We start from the raw sequence: 27,883 nt of genomic DNA, 5'->3' as shown, positions 1-27,883 counted from the left end.
TAAGTAATTGTGTCACTATCTGTGATGACTAAAACTGCCTTCACCAAAGGTCTTTGCCCAAGTATGCCAAATGCAGACTAAGAGAACATTTGGAACATTTGTGAAATCTTTGTATAGTTTGAAAGTGGAATTCCTGCTTATATCCTCCTAGGATATTCTAAAGATAAATTACCCATTTCCAAAATAACTGTGAATATTACAATGTGTATTTTATAGGCAAATATAATGACTTCAGAAATAATTTAAAATATTAGCTTACTGGAAGAATTATGAGCTTACGTTTTTGTTTTTGTTTTTTTAATGCCCTGGGCCGAAGGCAGCCTCTAAACCACTCAGCCACCCAGAGATTCCCGAGAGTTTACTTTTTAGAAAGCAGTAGCATTTGTGTGGCTAAGCAAAATTTCTAGAAACCCAAAGCTGAGAAGTGACTCTGAAACCATCAGTTTCATGTCTTCCTTTCACAGAGGAAGTATGGGGAAAAGTGATTAATTGAAGGTAACATACCTCACCAATGGAAGAATAAAGTCCATGAGAACCCTGGGGTTTTATAAAAGACAAAAATTGACAAGATGTTGAAAGTCTCCTTTAAAATTCCAGAGAAAATCTAAGTATTAAATCTAAGCATTTAAAACAAAACAAACAAAACAAAACATCTAGGAAAAATATTCAGCATAGATGCAGGAATTTGGCTCTGGAAAGCTGTCTGAAAATGTTTTAGAGTCTTACTGCTGATGTTTCCTGCCTGCCTTTCCCATAGGAGGTTCTGAATGATAAATAACAGAGTTAACTTAGCATTATGTTGTCTTATTTAAATAATCAGTGCATGCTGCAAGCAAGGCAGGGGATTATTGCACATTCAACCCACATACAGGTCAGTGAGCTCACATCTACAGATTCAGTTCTTTATTCTAATAACCTTGTTTCTCAAGACAGGCCACAAAGGACATCAAGTAGTAGGTGTGCATCAATTTATCCAAAACATGGTTTTAACTGCAATGAGGGATGCTATACTATTTAAGCATTGTGACCCTGTACTTAGAAAATATATTTAAGTCAGAACCCAGGTTCACAAAAATTAGCTGAGAATTATGCTAATACATGGATTGGATTCTGTTAATCTCTTCTATGACTATGACACAAACAGGAACAAGGAGTTAGAAGAGAAAAATACTTTATCTTGAGTCAAAATATATGAAGTGCTTATTATGATACATTTTAGTAGTTTAATATGTTAAGATATTAAAAATTATATTTGCCTAGCTAGAAAAATTAGGCATAAAAAGAAATAAGAGGCACTCAAATGGGATAGGAAGAAGTAAAACAATCACTGTATGGAGAGGACATGATACTAAATATAGAAAACCCTAAAGACACACACAAAAAAACTGTTAGAACTAATAAAAAAATCAGTAAAGTTTTAGGATACAAAAGCAATATACTATGTCTCTATATACTAATAATGAAATTTATTATGTTTCTATATAATAATGAAATTATTTGTTATGTTTCTATATACTAATAAATGAAATATCAGAAAGAAAAATTAAGGAAATAATCCTATCAATATATATGACCTCTGTGTTTATTGCAGCATTATTTACAAGAGCCAAATTATAGAAGCAGCCCAAGTGTCCATCGACTGATGGTGGATAAAGATGTGGCATATACACATAATGGAATATTGTTTGGCCATAAAGAAGTATGAAATCTTGCCATTTACAATAACATGGTTGGAGATAGTATAGTGTTAAGCAAAACAAATTAGTCAGAGAAAGATAAATATCATATGATTTCACTCATATGTGGAATTTAAGAAACAAAATATAAGAACAAAGGGGAAGAAAGGGATAAACCAAAATCTACAGTCTTAACTGTAAAGAACAATCAGGTGGCTACCAGAGGGGAAGTGAGTGGGAGGATGAGTGAAATAGATGAAGGGAATTAAGAGTACATGTATTATGATGAGCACTGTGCAATGTGTAGAATTGTTGAATCACGATGTTGTACACCTGAAACTAATAAAACACTGTATGTTAACTAACTGGAATTAGTATTTAAAAATTTAGTAAATAAAAAAATATCAATCCATTTATATTTGTATCAAAAAGAAAAAAACTACCTAGGAATAAATTTAACCAAGGAGGTGAATGACCTGGGAAAACTACAAAGATCCACTCTATTAAACGCAATCTTTATAAAAATTCCAATGACATTTTTCACAGAAATAAAATAAACAATACTTAAAATTTGTGTGGAACCACAAAAGACCCCACATAGTCAATGCAATCCTAGGAAAGAAAAACAAAGCTAGAGGCACCTCAAACCTGATTTCCAACTCTATCACAAACCTATTGTAATCAAAACAGTATGGTACTGGCATAAAAATAACCAGTAGATAAATATCAGACAATAAAGAATTCAGAAATAAACTCACATTTATATGATCAATTAATTTACGACAAAGGAGCCAAGAATACACAATGCGAAAGGCCAGTTTTTTCAATAAATGATGTTGGGAAAACTGGACATGCAAAAGAATGTAACTGGACCATTGTCTCACACCGCTCACAAAAATTAACCCGAAGTGGATTAAAGACTTGAACATGAGACCTGAAATGATAAAACTTCTAGAATAAAGTATAGACAGTAAGCTCTATGACAAAGGTCTTGGATCTGACACCAAAAGCAAAAGCAACAAAAGCAAAAATAACAAGTGAGACTACATCAAACAAAAAAGTTTTTGTACAGCAAAAGAAACAATCAACAAAATGAAAAAGCAACCTACTCAATGGGAGAAAATATCTTAAAATCATATATCTGGGGCAGCCCAAGTGGCTCAGCGGATTGGCACCATCTTCAGCCCAGGGTGTGATCCTGGAGACCCAGGATTGAGTCCCAGGTCGGGCTCCCTGCATGGAGCCTGCTTCTCCCTCTGCCTGCTTCTTCCTCTGCCTGTGTCTCCGCCTCTCTCTCTCTCTCTCTCTCTCTCTGTGTGTCTCATGAATAAATAAACAAAATCTTCAAAAATATATATATATATCTGATAAGGGGTTAATATCCAACATTTATAAAGGATGCATACAACTCAATAATGGAAAGAGAGAGAAACAGAAACAAACAAAAGCCATTCTATCTAAAAAAATGGGTAGAAGGTCTGAATAGACATTTTTCCAAAAACTTACAGAAAACAGATACATGGAAAGATGCTCAACATCATTAATCATCAGTACTTGCAAATCAAAACCACAATTATATATCACCTCACACATGTCAGAATGGCTATTATCAAAAGACAAAAGATAACAAGTGTTGGTGAACATGTAGAGAAAAGGAGACCTTTGTGTACTGTTGGTGGGGATGCAAACTGATGCAGCCGCTCTGAAAAACAGTACAGAGGCTCCCCAACAAATTAAAAATAGAACTACCATGTGATCCAGATATCCACTTCTAGATATTTATCAGAAGAAAACAAAAACATTAACTCAAAAAGATATATGCACCTTCATGTTCATTGCAACAATATTTATAATAGCCAAGACGTGGAAAAAAATCATCAGTGGATGAATGGATAAAGAAAACATGATAGATACAGATAGATAGAGATAGAGATCATGTAAACTCAACAGTGTGTTATTCAGCCATACCAAAAGAATAAAAGTTGGTCATTTGCAACAACATGGATGGATGTCAAAGGTATTATGTTAAGTGAAATAAGTCAGATAGAGACAGAATAACACTGTATGATCTCACTAAAACAACAACAAAAAATAAGCTCATAAATACAAAGACCAGAGTGGTGGCTACCAGAGGTTGGGGGTGGAGGGGTGGAAGAAATGAGTAAAAAGGGTCCAGAGTTACAAACTTCCCCCAAAAAATAATTTTTGTATATGGCAAGGTACTTGACTCATAAATGGAATAGAATATTGTTTCAAGTTCATAATCATAAGAAGCCAGACACATGAAGGATTTTAACTATCTCCAGAATTCTTAATTAATAAGGGAATACTAGTCCCACTTATCTGGGAGGGAAACAAGTACGTACATTTGATTTATTTTTTAAAATTTTTTTTATTATTTATTTATGATAGTCATACAGAGAGAGAGAGAGAGGGGCAGAGACACAGGCAGAGGGAGAAGCAGGCTCCATGCACCGGGAGCCCGATGTGGGATTCGATCCCGGGTCTCCAGGATCATGGCCTGGGCCAAAGGCAGGTGCTAAACAGCCGCGCCACCCAGGGATCCCTATACATTTGATTTATAAGCTGTAACTTAAAAATTGCAAAAATACGATATAGGCTTTTTATAATAGGGTGTTGAGTAGTAATTATCCTGTTGTCCTAGACTGATTTCTGGAACCTAAAACCAAAAATAAAGAGATGCTAAGTGCCTTGATTTTTCTTTTTTCTTTTTTCTTTTTTTTTTTTTTTTTTTTTTAGAGAGAGCGAGAAAACAAGCTGGGGAGAGGCAGAAGGAAGAGGAGAGAGATAATCTTAAGCAGCTCTCACGCTCAGCATGGAGCCCAAGGCAGGGCTAGATTTCATGACCCTGAGATCATGACCTGAGCTAAAATCAAGAGTCAGATGCTTAACCAATAGAGTCACCCAGGAACCCATTAATGCCATTATGTTCTAACAGATAGAATAAGAAAGAAAGAATATAATCTGATCTAATCAGGACACCTGGGTGGCTCAGTCAGTTAAGCATCTGCCTTTGGCTCAGGTCATGATCCTGGAGTCCTGGGGTCAAGCCCCACATGGGCTCCCTGCTCACTGGGAAGCCTGCTTCTCCCTCTCCGTTTGCCTGCTGCTCCCCTTGCTTGTGCGCTCTCTCTCTCTCTCTCTCTCTCTCTCAAATAGTGGTCAGCACCACTACCTGTCTTCTTCCTACTTAAGGAAAGAAGTATGGGGAGGAATGCCATAAACCCCTCAAGGCAAGAGAAAGAACTCCAGGAGAATTTTGAGCAACTGGGGAGGATGGCGGCTTGTTCCTCACTTGTAATGTGCTTAGGCTATTCTGAACCTATCCCTGAGTACAGGGCAAAAGAAATGCAGAGTAGAGAAAATTTTGTGAAAATGTAAGGGAGCCTGCAGTACTAATTTGTCATGTCAGCTATGCTTGAATTTCCAGGAGTTCAAGTTCAACTAGGGAAGGTGGGACACCAGATAATGAGATCCCAGTAGCAAGAAGCTGTGGGCATCCTGCCCACTCTGAGAGCTGGAGGGTGAAAAAGGAGGACAAGATATTGCCCCATCTCCAGCACCGTGGGTAGTCAAGATCTTTATAAAGAACCATGAATTTAGCCAGAGAAACAAGACCAATCACTGCAGTCCCCACAGAACAATAGGTTCTTAGAGATGCATTTGTCTTTGCTCTCCTCTTCCTCTCCCAGTCCTCATACTAGAGGCCTCAGAAAGAAGGAGAGAGTATCCCGTTCACGGCTCTCTCCAAGCATAGACAAACATTCCCTCTCTCTCTGTCTCTCTCCCCTCTTCCACCCATTTCTTGCTGCTGGAGGGAGAAAAGAAGAACACAGGCACACTGTGCTTCCTCCCTACTTGGAGTATACCCTCGAGACTGGTAAATGCTGAGATGGAGTGTGGAGGGAGGCAGATGAGATTAAATCCAAGCCTGAGGCTTCCATTTTAAATTACAATGAAATTTAATCACTGAAAATGATGGGTATAGGGGGGTGCCTGGGAGGCATCTGACTCTTGGTTTTGGCTCGAGTTGTGATTTCAGGATTGTGAGACTGAGCTCCAAATGGGGATCTAAGCTCAATGCAGACTCTCCTTCTCCACCTGCCCCTCCCCTACATGCTCTGTCTCTTTCTAAAATAAATACATTATAAAAAATGATTGGCAAAAGGTTAAACATGAAGTTATCATATAAATCATCAATTTCACTTCTAAGTACATTAACTAAGAGAAATGAAAACATACATTCACACATAAACTTGTACATGAGAATCCACAGCGGCATTATTTATAACAGCCTCAAAGTGGAAACAATCCAAATGTCCATCAATGTATAAGAATGAATAAACAAAATGTGGCATATTGATACAATGGAATATTATTCAGCCATATAAAGAAGTGAAGTATTGGGATCCCTGGGTGGCGCAGCGGTTTGGCGCCTGCCTTTGGCCCAGGGCGCGATCCTGGAGACCCGGGATCGAATCCCACATCGGGCTCCCAGTGCATGGAGCCTGCTTCTCCCTCTGCCTGTGTCTCTGCCTCTCTCTCTCTCTCTCTCTGTAACTATCATAAATAAATAAAAAAAAAAATTAAAAAAAAAAAGAAGTGAAGTATTGATACATGCTAGACATGGATGAACCTTGAAAATATTATGCTAAGGGAAGGAAGCCAAAATTCAGAAAGTACGCATACCAATTCATGTATTGCTTCCTTGTAAAAGCAGTCAAACATTTTGTAAAGTATAATTTATGTAGTTTACAATTGATAAACAGTCACTGAATGAATGAACATATGGTAATAGTGCTAGGAAAATAGAGAGCAGCTGGATCTAGGCAAGATCAAGGTAAAGAAGAAAGGACTGGAAGATTGAGTGCCCAAGAGAAACTTTTTAAAAAATCATTTTAAAAAAAGAAAATCACTAGCAACTGCCTATGAAACACTTCATATCAGGGGAAGGAAAAAGTAACCTTTGAAAATAGATTACTCTAAGCACTAAAAATGTAAATGTTTAAGTCACATTTTCACCTTTCATTTTCCTCCCATAAAGTCTTTTTTCCACTAAATGGATAATGGAAATATGCCTAGGTTCATGCTAATGAGATAATCCATATATAGACTATCTGGTTCCATATATTGAACTGTATCACAAATACAGAAGCCCTCAGTCAAAAATATGATTAAATGTTAGATGCAGAACTCAAGGGATTTAACTCCAGTAATTCTCTTTCAAACTGGTGTTGAGGAATAACTGCTGTACATAAGACAAGAAAACCAGGGCTGCTGCTCTCTGGGGTGGTCCAGTTCTCAAAGAAAATCCTTCAAGTCTCCTTTGCTGTCATCATCATCCTTTTGATAAGCTCTGAAGGAGCCCCATAAGTAATTTAAACAAAAAGAAAAGACTGAAGACAAAGGTGAGCATTGTACTTTAGGAATCTTTTCGTGTGAGTTCAGTAGTTTGATAGCATAGGTCACCAGCAGAAACAAGTTATCTTCTGCTTTGAAGTTAGCATTACTTACTTGGGGAGATCATCTATTATTTTCTTCATTATTCAAGTAATAAGGTATATATTACAGATCCTGACTTCTAAACTGCCATGTCAGGGTATCCTGATAGACAAAGACAATAAAATTGATGATGGTGATGATGATACTAACAACAATACTTAATATTTACTGAGAGCTTAATATATATAGTCAGGTACTGTATAAGTATTCTGGAAATAAACAGTATTCTAGAAACATCATTTCAGGTATGCTAACAACTACTCTGTGAGATAGGTATTCTTACTTACATTTAACTGACGAGTAATTTAATCAAGTAAGTAAAAAGAAATCTACCCAAGGCTTATAGAGAGTGATGGAGTCTAATTTGACCCTACCAAGTCTGACTCAAGAACCTGTATACAAAATAATCGGGTTCAGCTGCTTTCCAGGGAAATGCCCATACTATACAAAAACAATTCTAGAGAAAATTATTAGGATGAAATCTTATAACTGTGTTCCCACTGACTACCATGTCCCACCCATCAATCTCTATGTTGTCTTTGTTTTTTTTTGTTTGTTTGTTTTTGTTTTTTCTAGATCTTATATACTTATTTATTTGAGAGAGAAAGAGACAAGCAGACTCCATGCTGAGTGCACAGCCCACTGCGGGCTTGATCCCAAGACTCTGAGATCATGACCTGAGCCAAAATCAAGAGTTGGATGCTTAACAGATGGAGCCACCTAGGTGCCCCATCAATTTCTACATTTGTGCAAGATATTGTCTGCTGCTCTTCATCCCAGATGCCCTCTCCAGCAGCAACAGATTTTCTCAATTCTTCCTACTGCAGTCAAAAGTGAGCCGATGGGCATGCCCATAATTCATGCTTAAGTACTAATGTATGATAGAAGGTCAAGTATTTAGCTGTAGTATAGTTGCTTTTCCATCATTTTCCCAGAGATTATGTCATAATACAAAATAGCCAATTATAGATGTTCCAGACAGAATCGCAGAGCTTTCAGAGGAAGACTTTCTAGTTATGTGGGTTTTTTGGATTCCTTTACAATGAGCTACACCTAGAATGAGCCTTATGGTCACTGCTTAGCTCTAAAACCAATAAACCAAGGAAAACAGGTACATAAAAGCAGGGAAAACATAAGTTCTTAGGATAAGATCTGCAATCCTTGACACAGCTTCCTTGTCTGTACATACTTCCCCAAATTCATCTCTCCACACTCTTTGCCTTTTCTTAATTGACCATTACATATTTCCCAACAATCTCCCAAAAGGCTATAGCCTACACCTTTTATTATGTCACATTACTACCCCGACAGCTTATTAGCTGTATCACCTTTCTATTCCCAATTAAATATATATTCTTTTGGGATGCCTGAGTGGCTCAATGGTTGAGTGTCTGCTCAGGGTGTGATCCCAGAGTCCTGGAACCAAGTCCTGCATCAGGCTCCCTGTAGGGAGGCTGCTTCTCCCTCTGCTTGTGTCTCTGCCTCTCTCTGAGTGTCTCTCATGAATAAATAAATAAGGAAAAATAAATAGATAGATGATAGATAGATAGATAGATAGATAGATAGATAGATAGATAGATATTCTTTTGAAAAACTCTTCCTGAGTCTTGAAGTGGTGATAGTGTCCCTCTTTTGGTCTCCAATGGCAAAATAGATATTATATTGTTTGGTAACTGAAATAATTTGTAACAGTACTAGAATTTAACACTGGATTCATGATGCTTAGTCTCATTTTATCACCTGTGGCAGAGTCCATTAAGTCTTTCTCAATACCCATGTTGTCCTCTGCTCCCAGGATAAAGCTGGGCTACATGTTCAGCCCCTTTTGCAGTTGGGTTTGGTTCTGTGACTCAGTTCTAGCTAATGAAATGTGAACAGAAGTAGTAAGAGCCACTACCACAGCTGGTCCATCCAAACCTTCTATGCAATACTCCCTTTTACATCCTCCTATTTGATCAGAAAAGGAATGACCGACCCTATGGTGAATTTGGAAGCCAAACGTTAAAATTACAAAATCTCTGGCAGCCTGGGTTTCTAAACATTTGTTTGCAGCAGACGAGAAGATCCCCCTCACTTACCTGGAATTCCTTTGGACTTTCACCTGAGAAAGAAATAAAGCTGCTTCTTTTTAAATTCTTTTTTTTTTTTTTTTTTTTTCCCAGAGAAGGGGGAGTCCATTTGTTATAGAATTGGTTATATCACCTTGATATTTCCTAGAAACTAGCATAATAACTACAGGTGCATTAGAAATTTGTAAGTATGTGCTGAATTTTTAAAAAATCAAATAAATGCATGAGTAGCATGAATATCTTAAATTCTATTTCATCATGCTAATATAAAAACAGCTAACATGCATTTTATGCTTACTAAGTGCCACCGCTAAGATCATTTACATAAATTACTTAACCTAATCCTCTTAACAATGTTATGAGATAGGTACTATTATTATCTCATTGCACAGATTAGTAAATTGAAGTTTAAACCAGCTTACTCACTACTCAATATATCATAATTAGCATCTGGCGGATCAAGATTCAATCCAAACAATCTGACTCAAAGTCTGTATTTTTAACCACTCTGAAATGGCTGTGTAGAAGTAAGCTATCAAAAAAAAAAAAAAAAAACTTCTTCAACTAAAAGCAGAATAAAATAATATTTTAGAGTAATAACACTGCTTCTTGATATAATTATTTCTAGGAATGAGCTAAGATTTCCCCCCAAATTGATGATGATACACAATACCATTTTATGTGTCTTTTTAAAGGCCAAGAGATTTAGTTACCACTCAGAAAGTCAGTTTTAGATTTAAGGAGGAGATCCAAGTTTCAAGGTTCCTAATATTACCTTAAGCATTTAATTGGGGTTTTGTCTTCTTCTAGTTCATATATTTTAACAAACAGCAAATGCCTTAGAGATTTCTTGATTTCATTAACTCACAAGTCTCATTAAATATATAAAATTAGAGCTTACTCTTAAATTAGTAATCAATTTTTGCACAATTAGAGGTAAACCCTCAGGTCATAATTCATTCAAAATCACTTTATTCTTTAAGTTAAGAAAATTCAGTGTTATCTAATATAGTGTCATCTTCATCATGTCCAGAAAAAAATCCTCTCCACACAATCAGATCAATTTCTCTGTTTTAGAAAATCTACACTAGTTTAATTGGGTTGGTATCTGTTTGGATTTTAGTCATTTTATCAGGAGTCTCAGGCTGGTTTCTAAAAATCACTGCTTTCCAGTGTCAAATTCTAGTACCCAAGGTATGTAAATATACAAGTATCATCAAACTTGAAACTTTGCTATTATTTAGGTAATAATATATGTCATGATAGAAGTGAAACAGATGGTTTCAAAAAAGCACTAGAATTTCTCACTGGATTCATTTGCAAAATCTACACAACTACTTTATATTTAGAATAACTATAATGATCATACTTTATCTCTGACTCAGCTGCTTCCCTCATGTTACAATACCCACAGTTAAGGTCACAGTCATTTGTCATGATCATTAATGAAAGACGGCCAAACAGATACTGTCACAACTCAGTGTAAATCTGTTTTAAAACCTCTCTAAATAGCAATTCAAAGGTGCTAGGGGTGTTCAGTGTTGATGGAAGAACTTCTCTTTTTCATAGATTCTTCAAACAGTATAATTTTAACTTTTTTTCCATATATAAGAGGAAGGGAGACAGAACATGAGAGACTCCTAACTCTGGGAAATGAACTAGGGGTGGGGGAAGGGGAGGTGGGCGGGGGGGGGGGTGACTGGGTGACGGGCACTAAGGGAGGCACTTGACGGGATGAGCACTGGGTGTTATTCTATATGTTGGCAAATTGAACACCAACAAAAAATAAATTTACAAAAAAAAAAAACAGATAAAAAAAGAAAAAATATTACCTAAAATCTGGAAAAATATAGTACTTATAACATGTCTATAATAATCATGGGTATATTAATTTATTTTTTAATTGGCTATATGCAACATTTTTTGTGTTTTATTGTTGTTTTTGGAAACAACCAAAATCAACCAAACAACCAAAAATCCTTTATTTTTTAGGAATAACATTTTTGTAAGTAATCTCTACACCCAATGTGGACCAAATGTGCAACCTCAAGATCAAGAGTTGCATGCTCTATTGACTGAGCCATCTCAACTTTATTTTTTAAATCTATTCTGAATAAAATCTGTATTTGCGTAAGTGCAGACACTGTAGAAAATGATCTGGGAGCAAGTTTTGGCCTAAATGAACTAAAGTTTCTTTCATTTTAAAATTACAGGATATAAATAATTTTAGCTTGATTTATTTTAAATGTAAAATTTTAAATATTTTAAGGCATACTTCTAATGTATTGCCCAAGGAACTCTGATTAAGGGCTGAAAGTCTTATTTACAAACCAGGCACTATCTCTAGAGAGAGAAGAACTTATGGGTGTTTTTGCCTTCTGCTCAAAAAGAAAAGAAAAGTGGCAGTGAGACTTTCTAAGATCTCAAACTTGTGCAGGTTGTAGAATATTTAGAAGGCAAGGTGCGATTTGAATAAGAACATCAGACACCAATGGTAGGTTCAAATAATTAAATGTTTAATGCACTAAATTGGATCTATTAAGTTCTAGTAGAGATAAAAGTTGATGGTACAGATAAAAGAAAAATCTAACTGAAAAAAAAATTGTATTCATTAACAGAAGTTTGCAACATATTAGGTATTACAGACTGAATTGTGATTCCCCAAAATTCACATATTGAAGTCCTACCCCTCACCCCCATGTGGAGATAATTCAAGTTAAATGAGGTCTTAAGGGGAGGGCCTGGACCTAATCCATCTCTTGTCCTTACAAGAGAAGAGATATCAGAGCTCTCTTATGCTCCTCTACACAAAGCAGCAGGCATGTGAGGACACAGAGGGAGAGCAGCTGTCTGCAACCCAGGAAGAGAAGCTTCACCAGAGACCAACCTTGATCTTGGGTCTTCCAGCCTCCAGAGCTATGAGGAAATACGTTTTTGTTGTTTAAGCCACCCAGGATATGGCATTTTGTGATGGCAACCCAAGCAGACTTATACATTTTTTTAAAATGGCTGCCATTATTCCTTTCTAATAGATTAATGTAGTTTTGCAACTTGAGTAACTACAGGTGTTCTAGAAATAGCTTCCCATCGTGTACCAGAATAAGTGTCTCAAACAACATATGCATCCCTTCATATTGAGGCCCCACATATCACTTAAACCCCATTTCTTGTCATTTCACTCCCCTCACAAAATGGAGCTATCTATTGATGTCTATTTTACCACTCTCTGGCTTTCCTCTGCTCTCAATTTCTTTCTCAGTTTAACTACCTGGAAAACTGCCTCCAACCTTCAGGGTAAGGTTCATCTCTTGGTTTATGCCACCTTCCGCAACTCTCCTACACAGAATCATCACTCAATCCTTGGCATTAATTGTATCTGTGTTTTTAAAGTGCCCAGTGCTCTCTCTCTCTCTCTCTCTCTCTCTCTCAAATAAATGAATAAAATCTCTAACCAAAAAATAAAAATAAAAATAAAGTGCCCAGTGCTTACATTATTAACTGTCCCAACTATAGTTTTGCTCATTTCTTTCCCCCAACAGATGTGTAGTTTTTAATAACAAGAATAATACAGAGTTTGACTCTCTTTATTGAGTTGAGGAGAAAATCAGTAAAAGTTTTACTAAAATAAATTGAAAACCTTTTTCTAGAACAGGAGAAACACATTTCAAAGGTGTTAATACTCTCCTTTTAGAAATGCCTTCTAAGAGAGAGAAAAACAAATCCAGATTAAGTTTATTGAATATTTTTAGCTGGTTAGGAATACTTAAAAGGGTGATTTTTTCATTTCATTAGTGACTTTCCCTCCAGTAATAATGAAATAGCCTCATCAAAATAAATGAAGGCCAAGGGCATTCTTACGCTTGAAAGCACCAATGCTGAAAATAAATAAGTAAGAAGTAGTTCTGATTGAAAACAAATCTAAAGTTAAGGATTTGTGAGCAAGTGAAAAGCAAAACTGAGGGAACATTGGATCAAGAGCAAGGGAATCTGGCTTTTAGTTTCTCATCTGCCAGTCATTAACAATATCCTATGGCCAGTACACACCTACATTCAACATTCACGCATGTGCATGCGCGCGCACACACACACACACACACACACAAATTCATCTGTAAAAGGAAGGGATTTATAATAACTAAATTTTTTCCAGTTTTAACATTTTTCAAGATGTTCAATTGTTCTTCATTGAGGTGATTCTTTAAAAAGATTTACTTAATGTGATTTAAACTTTGTGGTTATGAAGTAATTATGATTTAATATACCAAGTTATGTTTTCAGTTATGACTTTAATAAATGAGGTTGAGAATAGTCAATACTACTTCCAGCACCTGGTACTGGCCCTGCCCTTCCTGGCTATAGATACCTTCTATTGACTCACTCACTAACTCATGCAAAAATACACTTCAGAACTTACAATGTGCCAGGCATCTACCTACCTTCACTTAAAAAAGCTACTTTTTTTTTTTTTTTTTTAAGTAGACTCCACATCGAGCCTGAAGCACAACGTGGGGCTTAAATTCACGACCCTGAGATCAAGACCTGAGCAGAAATCAAGAGCTGGGCGCTTACCTGACTGAGCCACCCAGATGCCCCAGAAACTACTTTTAAGTAAGGAATTGCCCATTCACAGGCAAATATGTGGTCCTTAAAATTACTAAGTGCCCTCTAAAACAGAAACTGAGTTTTTAATCTGATTCTTTGTGCGTGCATTTGAACGTTAGTGTAAAAGATTAAAGTTAAAAAGCACAATGTTAAGATTCTTGGTGCTTGAACTGCGAAAGACAATATAAGGGACGCCTGGGTGGCTTAGTAGTTGAGCATCTGCCTTTGGCTCAGGTTGTGATCCCAGAATCCTGGGATCAAGTTCGCATTGGGCCCCCCAGGGGGAGCCTGCTTCTCCCTCTGCCTATATCTCTGCCTCTTTCTCTATGTCTCTCATGAATAAATAAATAAAATCTTTTAAAAAAAGATATTATAAAAAATAATAATAATTCAAAGTTATTCAACCTCGATTTTTTAAGGGGAGGAAGGGCAGAGGGAGAGGGAGAGAGAGAATCTTAAGGAGGTTCTATGCCTAATGCAGAGCCCAACACGGGGCTCAATCTCACAATCCTGAGATCAGAACCTGAGCTGATATTAAGAGTCCAACACTTAACTGACTGAGCCACTGAGGTGCCCCTACCCTAAATTTTGACTGCTTCATTAACAAATGATATTTGGAAACTTTTGAAACTTTTGGGGGGGGAAATAACAGCATCCTATCTTTGGTTTAAGAATTAGTAATTTCTTGACAATATAACTCTATTTTGCTAATATTAATTATTATAAGTTTAGAAACACTGGTAATATAATGATATCAAAATACAACTTGTCTTAGAAACATTACTAATTAAAGGGATTTTTATTTTGAGGCAATTTTCACTTGAATTAATCAGAAAATTTTGCATTTTCTTATTTATATGTCAATTTGTTAACAAAATAACTACATTGTAGTTATCTGAAAACCATCTGTAACTATATAAACCTTCTGAGAAACTACACAGAAAAATTACATAGCATAGCCAAGGCCGTATAATAATATTCTCTTTGAACAGCTTAGGGCAGAGTTTCTCAAACTGGGGATTCCTGTGCATATTCTCTGACATCTGCAAGTTTCAGATTTTAGAAACATTGAGCTGGGGCCTGATCCACTCTATCCCACGTTCCTCACTAGAAAATACACTAAGTTCACCAAAGAGTCAGAACATTTGTTTGATCTTCTTTCACATCTTCACTCACTCAGTTCCTGAATCCTCTGCTCTCCTTATCCTCCATTTAGGTCCTAGATCCTACCTAATTAATAATTTAAAATTGTATCCATTCTGGCCAAACGATGCCAGAAGAAGTTTCCATGAGATAAAACACTGGATCTTACTCATACTTCCATTTTATTCCATGTGTTTCTCCATATCAAAGCCCCCATACTGGCTCCTCCATATTCTGTTTTCTCAGAATCCCGATCCCTTTATCTGAGTTTGATAAAAATGATTTTACATTTAAGATAATACCATAATGTAATCTATAGTATAAAATAAGTATAATGAGAAAAGAACCTAGAGCATAGGATAAGAGGCAAAAGATTCTACTGCTTTGCCTCTAATGTCCATAAATCTTTGTCACATTGCTTCTTATCATTAAACCACAATTTCTCCATCTGTAATGCTAATCCCCATCTCAACTGGTTTGCTATGACAAATGCAATAATTGGTATGGACATGCACTATAACTATCATGATACCAACAATATGGGATATTCTCATTAATTTATTTATGAGGTCTTTGGCTAAGGATATATGAGGTCAGACTTATCTGGAAGCAAATCGTGGCACCATTGTCTAATTTGGAGTAATGCATATTATCCCTGAACCTTGGTTTCTTCATGCATACATGAGGATAATCCTACCTCATAGGACTATTTTGAGCATTTCATAAGATAATATATATAAGCTCTTAGTCTAATGCCTGGCTTTGGTAAATAAATGCTTAAAACATAGCAGCAATTTCAAAAAATATTTATAGGATGTGCCTTTGTTGCTATTTTTTTAAATAATTCAACTAGACAAATGAGAACTTTGTGGAATTATAATGTCTGAGAATGTACAATACTAAGCAGAGCCCTGATCTAAATTCTTAATTAAGTTCTTGAACTTTAACACAAGGGAAATAGCCTCAAAAACATACTGTCAGGAATGTTTCTGTCATTTAACCTATAATGTTTCTTCTTTCATTTATATATCCTATGGCTAGAGATGAAGGGAAAACACACAGAGGATACCCCAGGTTGCATCTCCCTCCATCAATTGATGATCACAGCTAAGAAAGCCTGTTGTAGCTACAGGAAGAACTAGAGATTTTTCCTCTCTCTCATTGTAACCTAGAGACTCGTGGCCGAGAAAATGATAAGTAAATAAGCAAATATAAGACCACTGAGGAACGACAAAAGACAAAAAATGATTCCCAGAAGAGTGTATTGTGTCTGCTAGTTGGATGTATCAATGTTGTTCCATTTAGCACTATATCCATATTTTATTATGTGAGTTAAGGTGGAAGGAAGCCCCCAGAGAACTGATGCTGAGGGCGTCTCAAAAATTACTGAAAGCTGTGTTTATAGTTTTCCTTCAAATCTGCTGGCAATGGACTTCTGAGTAAAGGAAAGATGTTTTGGCTATGATATATATCTTCTAGCAGTCGTCCATTAAAATTTCTCGTAAAGCATGCATGCCTGAGGGACTCAGACATTCTGTTCCAGCTTAGTAAAAGTCAAAATTAATATCAGACAAGTATAATTTGCCTCTTGGCCTCAATTAGCAAGTCCATCATCTTGAACCAAAGTAAACAATGAGAAAAAGTGTGAAAGATGCCAATAAGCTGAAGGAGACCAGGGGAATGGAGTCGATCTCAGACTCCATCAGTTTTCTAGCAAACCCTTCTAACTTTTGGATTGCTTGTGACCTTAAGCTTTTTATTTTCTCTAACTTACCAAAGGCTTTGTTTCATCTTCATCTTTGAAATAATAGAGCTGATCACCCTTGAGCACAAACCAGCGAGTATGCCAAGTCTTGACAAAGCCTCCTTGCTTCCTCAGCCACCCACACTTCATGGCATTGTTCCGCCCTTGACCTTGCTGGGGGTAGTCGGTGGAGTCATTGTTCTCCTCCATTATCAAGCTGATGAACTTTCCTATTTAGGAGAGAAGAGGAAAAAAAGAGAGAGAGAGAGAATAAGGTACTCTGGCATATTCAATTCCCTCCTAAATCACTTCTGTCCCTTAAAAAAAGTAGGAAGAGTGAAAAATGCATATCCACTTACTTGCCAAATTTCTAGAGGCAAACCAGAGACCTGACAACAATATGCCTGGAAAAAACTTGGAGAAAGCTTGTTGTGTCTTCCTTTAAGGAGCTAGTCAGCTGGGTGATAATATTCCTTTCTTCCTAAGTAGAACTAAAGAATGGGAAAGTTCTAAAGATAATGTGTTAAGAAGCAATTTTTGAAAATAAACTCAAACCACCAACAAAAACATAATTCTCATGATAAGGGGCCTCTGTCTGCTGGTGTGCACTGACTGGGTCCTGTATGTGCAGGCCTGTGATTATCTGAGCAAACACTAGCCTGACACATGTTAAAGTTTAAAGGGACTATTTTTAAAACCTCAGTGGAAGACATTTGTTTTACATATGTGAAAATTTCTCCAAATGTATCTACTCCCCATTCTCCCAAAGTATTCCTTTTAGAGTTTCTTTGGCTGGTAAGGAATTATTGCAGCTGAAAAAGTCTAGGAAAACAAAAGACCAAAAAAAAAAAAAAAAAAAAAACCCAAACCCAAACCAAAAATGCCCTGCTTGGCCTGGAGTGAGTGGTGCCCTTCAGCTGCTCTAGGAAGAGGATTTCAAGGGTATGTGTGAAGGGGTATAAGTTCATACACACTATACATAGCAAGAAAAGGAGTTTATCATGGAAAAAATATTAATCAACAGGTAAAAAGTTAAAATACCACAGTAACAATAGATGAGGTGGCTTTCCGGAAGAGCCAGGGACCAGTGGGTAAGAATAAAAGATATTTTCCTGTCCCAAAGGCTTCCAGAAAATGCTTGCTAATGTTTTTTTCAGCACTTTTCCAGGAATTGAAAAGTTCAGTCTTTACCCTGTGTCTTGGAGGTCTTGGAGGAGGATATAAGAATACATGTTAATTAACAAGACATAGAATATTCCTGTTTGGCATATTAGTGCACAAAGCTCTGGTTTTTTTTCTGCTTTGATCTCAGAAAACAAGCTGCCCTTATGTCTAGTCTTTATTTTCACCACTATTTTTTCACTTAATTTGTATGTACACAATCTTAGTTATATTCCATGAAATTTCCATTGTCGGCCTCCACATTTCTTCCATAAAGGGAGGTTCGAACCCTCCACTTTGGGCCTCGTTTCTTTGAATGTAGTCCTGCCATTCCATCTGCAGGGATGAAGCAGAACTTTCATTCTAATTCTTCTTATTTGGATCTTTTCAACCATCTTAGTAGTTTTGCCTCTTCTACTGGCATGCATTGCAGGTTTTCTCCATCCCTGCTTTCAGGCTCCAAGTAGGTCACTTGACTACCATCTGTCTCATGCAGTATCCACTTTTCCCTTTCTTGTCCTGAAATATCCTCCTCATTAACAGGCCCTCATCTCTATAAAACATCTCAAAACTTCCTCTGCTCTACAGGGCATTCCCATGAGAGTAGCCACTTAGTGCAGGAAACATTCTCTCATCGTGTGTGTGCATGTGTGTGTACAGACTGGATCATGCCTGTGCTTCAAGTTTGTTATGCCCTTAGGGCAGGCAATTATCAACTTTTGTCTTTCACAGTACTTGACCTAAAGTAAAAAGAGCCAAGTAAATCTCATTCTAAAAGAACAATAAATGCTGTAACATAATTTAGATAATAAGTATGCTTATTCAGAGCCCTCTAAATCATCTTTTTTGGCTTCTTGGTATTTAAATTGTTCAAATCTATACAACTTGAGATGTCACCATTGCTTATTTATTCTTTGACCAAATACTTGAACTTCTAAAGTTGAGTAAGACATTAAAGCAAACATTTCAACATATGCACACACATCCAGACATACACAAAAATCTCTAATTCATTATACAACAACAAATTCCTTCTCTAGGACTCTTCTTTTTTTCTTTCCTCTCACATTAATATTTTTTATTAAATTTGAAAAATCCCCTCCAAAATGCTTCAAGGTAATGGGAAACCTAACCATCAATAATAATAAAAAAAAAAAATACAAGTGCCTAGTTTTGCCTTTGTCTACCATTAATACCTTAGCAAAAAATGTGCACACGAACATGATGCATGATTCTCCTTGTCTATCTTCCAGAAAGCCAGTGAAATCAATGGCAGCTATAATGAACTCCTGGCTATAATGCCTATATTTTCCTGATTCCAGAATATATCAGATAGTATTTTAATAGTACTAGTTGTAAAAATTCAGTAAAACAGGAATGAAAACAGAGTGTATCATATCCCTAAGAGAAAATAATAGTAAAATTAAGTTTTACTAACGTAACCATGATTTTTATAGAGGAGGTTTTTTTAAAATATTTTATTTATTTATTAGAGAGAAAGCATCAGCAGAGGGGAGGGGTAAAAGGAGAGGGGAAGCAGACTCCCTGCTGAGCAGAGAGCCTGATGTAAGTCTGGATCTGGGACCCCTCCCAGGATCCGGGAATCATAATCTGAGCCATAGGCAGCCACTTAACTGACTGAGCCACCCAGATGCCCCCAGAGCAGTTTTGATATTTCTACAGAAATTAGATGGTTCAATTTCTAAATCTTCATCTTTAAAACAAGGATTCTGGGTTGAATCATTTCTAACTACGGACCCAGAAAAATTTTAGCACTCTGAAATCTACCATCTCTGTAATTTCATAAAAATAAAGACCCTAGGTAATATCAACACCTAGGACAATGCTGACATATGGTGAAGCTCAATCAATGTTTGATGAATTCATAAATTTTGTAATAGGTTTGGTGTTAGATATCTAAAAATGAACATAACACTCTCTGAAACCTAATCCTGCCCCAAACCTGATCTTAGTAAATGGTACCATGATATACCCATGGTGGGGGAGGGGGCAGTAGAAAGAAAAGAGAAAAAAAAGAAAAGTGATCATTTTTGATTCCTGACCCTCCTCATACTGATTATCAGAAGATTATATACCTCTCAAAAATATTTCAGATCCATTCAATTGGCTCCATCTCCACCAAGACCCTGTGATCCAAGCCATTGTCTTTGACTGGAGGATGCTAACAGCCCTCTGACTGGTCTCATTCCTTCCATTTTTAACTACAGACACAAACACATGCTCACACATACTTCATTTACCACAAAAAAGCCAAAGTGAGCTTTTAAATTTTTAAATCAGATGATTTCCTACTTTTTACATTTTAATTGGCTCCCATTGTGCTTATTTTAAAAACTTGAGTCTTAACCATGACCTGTAAGACTCTGAATCATCTGGCATCTGTTTACAGGTTAACCTAATCTCATACCACCCCCACCTGATTTCTCCCACTTCAACATACACGTGCATGTGTGTGCAAACACACGCAAACACACACACACACACACACACACACACACGCTCTGATGCAAGCAACCACACCAGCTTCCTTTCAGTTCTGGAAACACCCAAGCCCCAACATGCCTTGAATCTTGTTACTTGCTGATCTCTGTTTAGGCCACCCCGCAATTGCTCTTTAGATACCCAGCCCCTTCTCATTCTTTAAGTCTCAGCCTAAAATCCACTCATTCCAATAAACACTAACTAATCACCTAGTGAATTAGTTCCCCTGTTGCTATTCTCCATCACTGAACTCTGACCTCTGTCTTCCTGAAACTTGACTAAATTGTTATTTCTTTAGCTTTTTACTGCCAATTATCCTTCCAGGAGACCATAAACTTCACAAGGTCAAGGACTTGCTTTTCCTCACTACAGTGTACCCAGTGCTTTTAAGAATGCTTATTTGGTATTCAGGAAATAATTGTTGAATCAGTGAATAGGCTATGTGACAACCACAATAGAATTCCTACAATATCTTGAACTTTTTAAATTGCATTTAATGCCATAAAGAAGATTGTACACTTTAAGAACCTGATCTTTTTCCTTTAACATAAAAGACTTCAATTAGTATGAACATTGTACTTAAACACAATGTCAAAATCATCAAACCTAAATGAACCTGAAACTGCCTTTCAAGAAAAAATACAACACTCAGAATTTACACATTTTAGCCTTGGCAGGAAATACATGTAATCAATTATGGTTTAGCATGAAGAAAAATACAGATTACTCAAATTCTCAGAGAATGATTTAACTGAATTTCCACTGGGAAAGTACTTTCACCATGGTCAGGATATGGCAGCTAGGTAGTACAGGAGATTACAAAATAGAACCATCAACTTAAGTGTTTAGCAAATCAACATAACAATGACAACACAACAATAACATAAATAAATGGTTACTCTAAACTAAAACAAAAACAGAATTGAGAAGTTAACTGGTGTCCTCCTATCAATCTTAGGAAAAAGCCTTAGCAATGACTACTGTGCCATGCTAGGGTTTAAAAAGTTCTCATCATTTGATGGGCTGGTAGCTTTGAATTATTTTCCAGGGGTGGAAACTGGTTCATGTATCCTTCTTGCAATCATATAGGTTTAGGTTAACAGTATTACATGATGCAATAAGAGGTAAATTCATGCTCCTAGCAGAATTTTCTAAAAGTCAAACAGCCACATGCATAAGTATTTATGTACATGACTTCACGTCAACAGGAAATAAATAAGCAACCACAAAAACAAAACAGTTATAGATAGAATGCCATATGCCATAGAGTTGCAATAGGTGTGAATTTACCTACATGACTACAAATGTTCAGCAAACCCAAGAGAAAAATGAAGGATGGAGCTAGAGAGAAAGAGAAGGGAGAGAGAACTTCAATAGCATGACAATTACACCACAAAGCCTCTAGTACATTCAGTGAACACCTAAGTAGGACAAGTGGGAGGTACATTCTTGCAGCCAGGGTTGTTCCCTGGGCCTCTGGAAGCCCTGTGGGAGGAGGGGGGATACAGGGGGCAGGAGTCTCTCACTGTGCAAATATGATCCCAGAGTTCCAGAGTACACATCATTTCACACCACACGACCCCTCAACACAAACAGCTACTCCAGTTGATGGGTCAAAAAACAGTGATTTGTTCTATTGCTAGGGGAGAAAACAAAAATAAAACTGGCAGATTTGGTACAATGCTGCAATCTGGGAGAGACTTATGTAACTTTCAAGAGTAATTTTGTTCACATCAAATCGCCACCTTTGGGGTTGACATTAGAACCTTATTCCTTTGCAAAATGAACGTGATCGCACTGTATACCATATATAACTACAGATAGTCAATATTTATCAAATTCTAACCTTATTTTTTTCAAAAGCTGTTTTGTAGCTGTTGCTAACATGCTGGTTTGTCAAGCAGTAGTATATATTATTGCACTATATGTCTAAATGCCAGCTTATAACCTTTCTATAGCTAACGGTTGACACAACAAAAACATACGCACAGAAAGAAATAGTGCATATAGGAGTGCATGCATATGCACGTGCATGTGTGTGTACGTGTGCATGTATGTGGTGGGTATGGGTATATATGCATGTTGTACATTTTCCCTAGTGAAGAAAATCCTGACAGGCAAAATATTTATTGATATTTTCCCCCTCATTTTTAAAATACTAAGTTCCATGCTACTACAAGACACGTAAGTATATGCCTGCAGATCTGATATTCTTTGCTGAAGCGAAAAAATAAATAAATAAAAGAACTCTGCCACAGGATGCTCACTGAACAATCTGATCATGGAATATGTCGCAGTCAATCTATAAAGCTATAGGTTTATGTTTATTATTTCCCAGAGCATTTCTTCAATAACTGCAATTGCTTACCTGATTTAAAACTTAAGACTCTTTTTAATATTCTGTTAAAGTAATTTCAGACTTGACATTTCTCTCTGTCTTCCTCTGGCTCTGCCTTTTCTCTCCATGAAAAGGCACAAGGAAAGGCTATATGAGCACACAGCAAAAATAAATAAATAAATAAATAAATAAATAAATAAAATAAATAAATAAATAAAATAAAATAAAATAATAAAATAAAATAAAATAAAATAAAATAAAATAAAATAAAATAAATAAGTGGTCTTCTGCAAGCCAAGAAAGAACCTTACCAGAACCTGACCACTCTGGTACCTCTATCTCAGACTTCAGCCTCCAGAATAGGGAGAAAATAAATTTCTGTGTTTAAGCCACCCAGTCTATGGTACTTTTTTATGGCAGCCAGAGCAAATTAAGACAATGTATATTTACAAAAAATATATAAGAAAAACTTTGGGATCTCTGGGTGGCGCAGCAGTTTGGCGCCTGCCTTTGGCCCAGGGCGCGATCCTGGAGACCCAGGATCGAATCCCACATCGGGCTCCCGGTGCATGGAGCCTGCTTCTCCCTCTGCCTGTGTCTCTGCCTCTCTCTCTTTCTCTCTCTGTGACTATCATAAATAAATAAAAATTAAAAAAAAAAAGTTTTAAGAAAAACTTTGAAGAATTAAATCTTAGTAGCTTGTGGTAAGGTAACTGCTAAAAGAGACAACTATTGAGTGAAATATAATTCAATCTCTATCCCTCATTCTCCAGCATACCACCTCCCCCCTCAAAGAATGAATCAAATTGTGGTGCCTACAAGGGAATCAGTATTGTAAGTCCGAGAATGCAGAGGATCTAGTGTAGATAGTTTTAGCTCCAAGAAAAATTCGAGGAACCTAAATCCGTTTTTATAAAGCAATTCCTTCAAGTACTTCAAAAGGACCTTGAATTTTCACAAATGGTAGTTCTCACTGCATGGACTTCATTGTTCACCTTTATTTATCCTTCGGTTTTACAGCCTCTACAAAGGCTTGCCTGGAGCCACTGCCATCCTCAAATGGACATTTCCCTTCCATGAGTCCCCACATTACTGGGAATAATCTTTTTTTTTTTTTTTTTTTTTGGGAATAATCTTTATCACATGTGGGTCATATCCTTCCTACTTTTCAGTCTTTTACATCATAACTCATTGTGGATATGGGCTCCCTGAAACCGCCCCCCTCCCAGACTAATAGCATATCTGAATCCTCAAAGGTTTGTTAAATAAATGTAAATAAATGAAGGAATGTATGAGTGAACAAAAATGTGGGTCTTTGGGGAATAACAGAATTGGCTTCAAGACTCCACAGAGTACAGTGCAAAAATCCTCAAGCAGTTCATGTTACTAAACACCAATACTAAAGACTTGAATCCAAATTCTCCCACCTAACTCTAACCCTTTACTTTTAGTAGTTTAATGCTAACCTGAACTTCAGAAACTATTGAGCAAAGAAAACTTCCATTTGTCTCACCAGATGTTACCCTCAATCATAATTTGAATTAAAAATAAACAGCTCTTCTTAAAACTCAAGAGTTTACATGTGAAGAAAACAGGAATTGAATAAAGTGCAATAGGTTATGAATATGAAGTTTAAAACAGTCACCAGAAGAACACACCTGGGGGAAGTTTAACAGTTATAATTTTATAAATGTGCAGTTATTTTCCTGAGGAAACATGAAATATCTTATTACTTGATTCATTTGAAATTAAATTGCCCAAACATCAGAGAAGAGACTATACTAGGAAAATTATGTATATGCTGGGTTTCAAACAAGAATATCAATCTACATTTTATATTTGAAGCTTCGATATTTCCATAACCGTTTGGTGAGAAATCAAAATGATTTAATAAGATGAACCATTTTAAAAAACCCTTTTAAGTATTTTTTTTTCTTTTGTATGTTTAATGTCTCATTGTTTGGAGAAAGAATCTGCTTACCCTTAAGGAGGTTTTAAATTAGATAGAGAGAAAAGGTTTTTAATACGTACTCAGATGCGTTCCCCACCACTGTTGAGGGATAAGTGAAAAAAAAGAATCATTAGAATTCCCAAAGCTGATAACCTGAGTAGGAACAAATACTTTACTATCAATGGGATTAAGAGAGAAGTGAGAGAGATACATGGCAACCTTACAGATGCTCTTCAGGCTCACAGCAGACATTATTAATTAATCACAGTCCTCTTTCCTGTGGAACCTAAGATTGCCCCCAGATGCCTTCTCAATACAACACTGTAGACAGTCACAACCAATCAATCATTTATGAAAAGGAGAGGGAGACTCTTTGTTACTTCAATTCTATAAATAAACCAAGAACCGAAGGTATTCCTCTAATATAAAATCGAAATTCAGGTGCTTTACAAATGAAAATGATGCTCAAAATGGTAAAAGAAGAAAAAGTCAACTTCTCCATCCTTCCTCCTTTTTTAACTGAAATATCATTGACATAACATTATATTAGTCTTAGGTGTACAATGTAATGATTCAATATTTGTATATACTGCAAAATGACCACACTAAGTCCAGTTAACATCCGTCATCATGCACAGTTACAAAATTTTTTTCTTGTAATAATCCACTGTTCTAGCTATGTTCAAATAGCCAATGCAGTATTATTAACTATGGTCACTGTGCTGCATATTACAGAAAAATATGGAACACGTTATGAACTTGCATGTCTATCTTTGCACAGGAACCATGCTATCCTCTCTGTATTGCTCCAATTTTAGTATATGTACTGCTGAAGCAAACGCTGAAGTCAGCTCTTCTTAAAGGAAGGAAATAAGAGCTCACTGAGAGCTTTTTTTTTTCACTGAGACCTTTAAGACAGCAACTACCATTGTATCATATGGCCACAAAGAAGAAAGAAAACAGATTTTAAGTAGGGAAAACTCCTATTTTTAATAGGAGTTGGATGTTCCTATTTTATAATAATCCAATTTATGACTAGATCCTTAAAAATAGGATCAGAAAAAAGTGGGATCAGAAAGCTGATTTTATAAACATTTTCATTTTTAAGCTTCTGTGTGTCCCTTCCCTCCCTCCCTCATTGCTCATCAGTAAAACTTTGTTTTGAAAAGCTGTGTCAAGGAACAAAGATGTTATCCACACCTAACTCTGAAAAGTAATGGATTTATAATATCCAAAGGATAGAGGAGCAATGGCAGCAATGAAAGAGGGCTTTTGTATACAATGGGAAGAGTGGAGAGAGCCAAGTTGAACAAAGTGGAATGTCAAGCAGGATAGTCAGGGTTGGGGTGGGGGCGTGGCGCAGGGTACCTTTTCAGCTGGGTCCTCTCCACAATAGGGAAATCACCTCCAGGTTTATCATTTACAGAGCTCCTCCATCTCTGTCCCCTGATGGTCATCTTTCTAAGCTTAGATTAAAGCCTATATGAAATACTGCTTTTAATGCAAGTTTCCTTTAGTGAGTCAAACCAAGGAAAATCAGATATCTTGTCAATTACATTATCATTTCAAGGCTCTTTAGGGAGTCAGCTTTTTATTCAACCTCACTTCAAAGAAAATGCTTTACAGGTAGGTAACTTTTACCTCTGAAACTAATAGTGCATTATATGTTAATTAATTGAATTTTTAAAAATTAAAAATTAAAATTAAAATTAAAAAACCAAGTAGGTAACTTTGGCTGAGATAGTTATTCGTCTACAATGAAACCTCAAGTTTTCTTCAAATGGAAGCCTTGAGGTACTTAATGATTTCCAATAAGGACTGCTTCTTCTTTGTCAATTAATCCTGTGTGGTGAACATCATCAACCTTGTTTTATAAGCTCTAGAAAATTACTAGGCACTCTGAGTATATAAATCTTGTTCTAATCACTGAACCACAGTTGCTGTCCCAATGTTTTATTATATTGAGGTACTGACAACACAATTTTTTCATTAGAATTTAAAGAAAGTGGAGGGATGCCACATGAAAAAATATCTAACTGCTACTCTATTCAGAATCATTCATATTATGATAAACTTTGATGTGTTAAACTTTGATCTTGGATGAGGTATAATTATTCTCAGATAATCTGAACACATTTTATTCCTCAAAATATCTAATTAATTTGCACTCTAGTTTTAGATAAGCTGAATTGAAACTCAGCGTTACTGCCTCTGAATATATTTAATTAGCAGTTCAGTGAAAGATAACTAAATTCTAAACATTAAAAAAAGAAAAAAAAAACTTTTTTTTTTCTTTTTTTAATATGAAGCTTGACAAGACATATATGTTATTTGGAATTCCCTGAAACCTGTTTTTGGGAAACTGTCCCTCCCTCATGCCATGTTGTTTCAGTTTATAGTACCATCCCACTGCCATAGGGTAGGCCTGGATGTGATTATGCAGGGTTCTTGAGCTCCTCTCAAAGTGACCAGCCCAGGAAGTGTGCATGTGACTGAAGCAGTGCTGGAGTCTTTCTCCAAGACAAAGGCCCTGGAAGCATGAGCATCAAAGGCTGACAGAGTTCATCTCTCCTGCCCCATTCAGAAAAGCTGTCTGCAAAATGAAGCTATGCAGAGATAAACAGATGTGAGTGAAGAATAGAGAGAGACTAAAAATATCCATCCTAGTTCTAGTTCCTGAAGTCCTGGCCTTTGTGTATTTTCCTTAGGACCAATGAGATATATGTCTTATTCTTCCCAGTAAGGTGAACAAACAAATTCCTCTTTACTTAATATAGTTTGAATTGGATTTATTCATTTGCCACCCAAAAAAGACATTATTAATACCAAGGAAAAACACTTAATGAGAATATTTCTGGGAAAAAAATTATTTAAAATAATAAAAATCAGGTTTGCAACATATAAAGATTTCCCTATAGAGTATCATACAGGAAAATTAATTCAAGATAGATATTAGACCTAAATATAAAACTAAACTTCTAGAAGAAAACATACGTGAATAAATTTACTACCTGGGGAAAGAAAGTGAGTTTTTAAAAAGGATACAGAAAGCAATAACCATAAAAATTTATAATTTTGATTTTATTAAAAGAATAAACATATGCTTGTCAAAAGACATTATTAAGAAAATGAATAGGCAAGCCAGACACCGTCAGAAAATACCTGCAAAACATT

The 27,883-nt window shown here is 36.3% G+C and overlaps 1 protein-coding gene and 1 non-coding gene across 4 annotated transcripts in view; both read right to left on the bottom strand.

Moving 5' to 3' along the window:
- Positions 1-27,883, bottom strand: part of ARHGAP24 (Rho GTPase activating protein 24) — a 734,422-nt gene that overhangs the window by 399,198 nt on the left and 307,341 nt on the right. For all 3 annotated transcript variants that reach the window (XM_025425632.3, XM_049105020.1, XM_025425624.3), the window contains exon 2: positions 16,788-16,987. In XM_025425632.3, the coding sequence (XP_025281417.1) occupies positions 16,788-16,967 (180 nt within the window). In that variant the 5' untranslated portion in view covers positions 16,968-16,987. The remainder of the gene's footprint in view (positions 1-16,787; positions 16,988-27,883) is intronic.
- LOC112647476 (U6 spliceosomal RNA) lies at positions 25,445-25,549 on the bottom strand. Its single transcript, XR_003128340.1, has one exon. It is a non-coding gene; the product is annotated as a U6 spliceosomal RNA (small nuclear RNA).

Source organism: Canis lupus, chromosome 32, assembly GCF_003254725.2.
Source record: "Canis lupus dingo isolate Sandy chromosome 32, ASM325472v2, whole genome shotgun sequence".
NCBI lineage: Eukaryota > Metazoa > Chordata > Mammalia > Carnivora > Canidae > Canis > Canis lupus.
The sequence above is the reverse complement of the archived record's forward strand: the minus strand, read 5'-3'. Positions and strand labels throughout refer to the sequence as shown.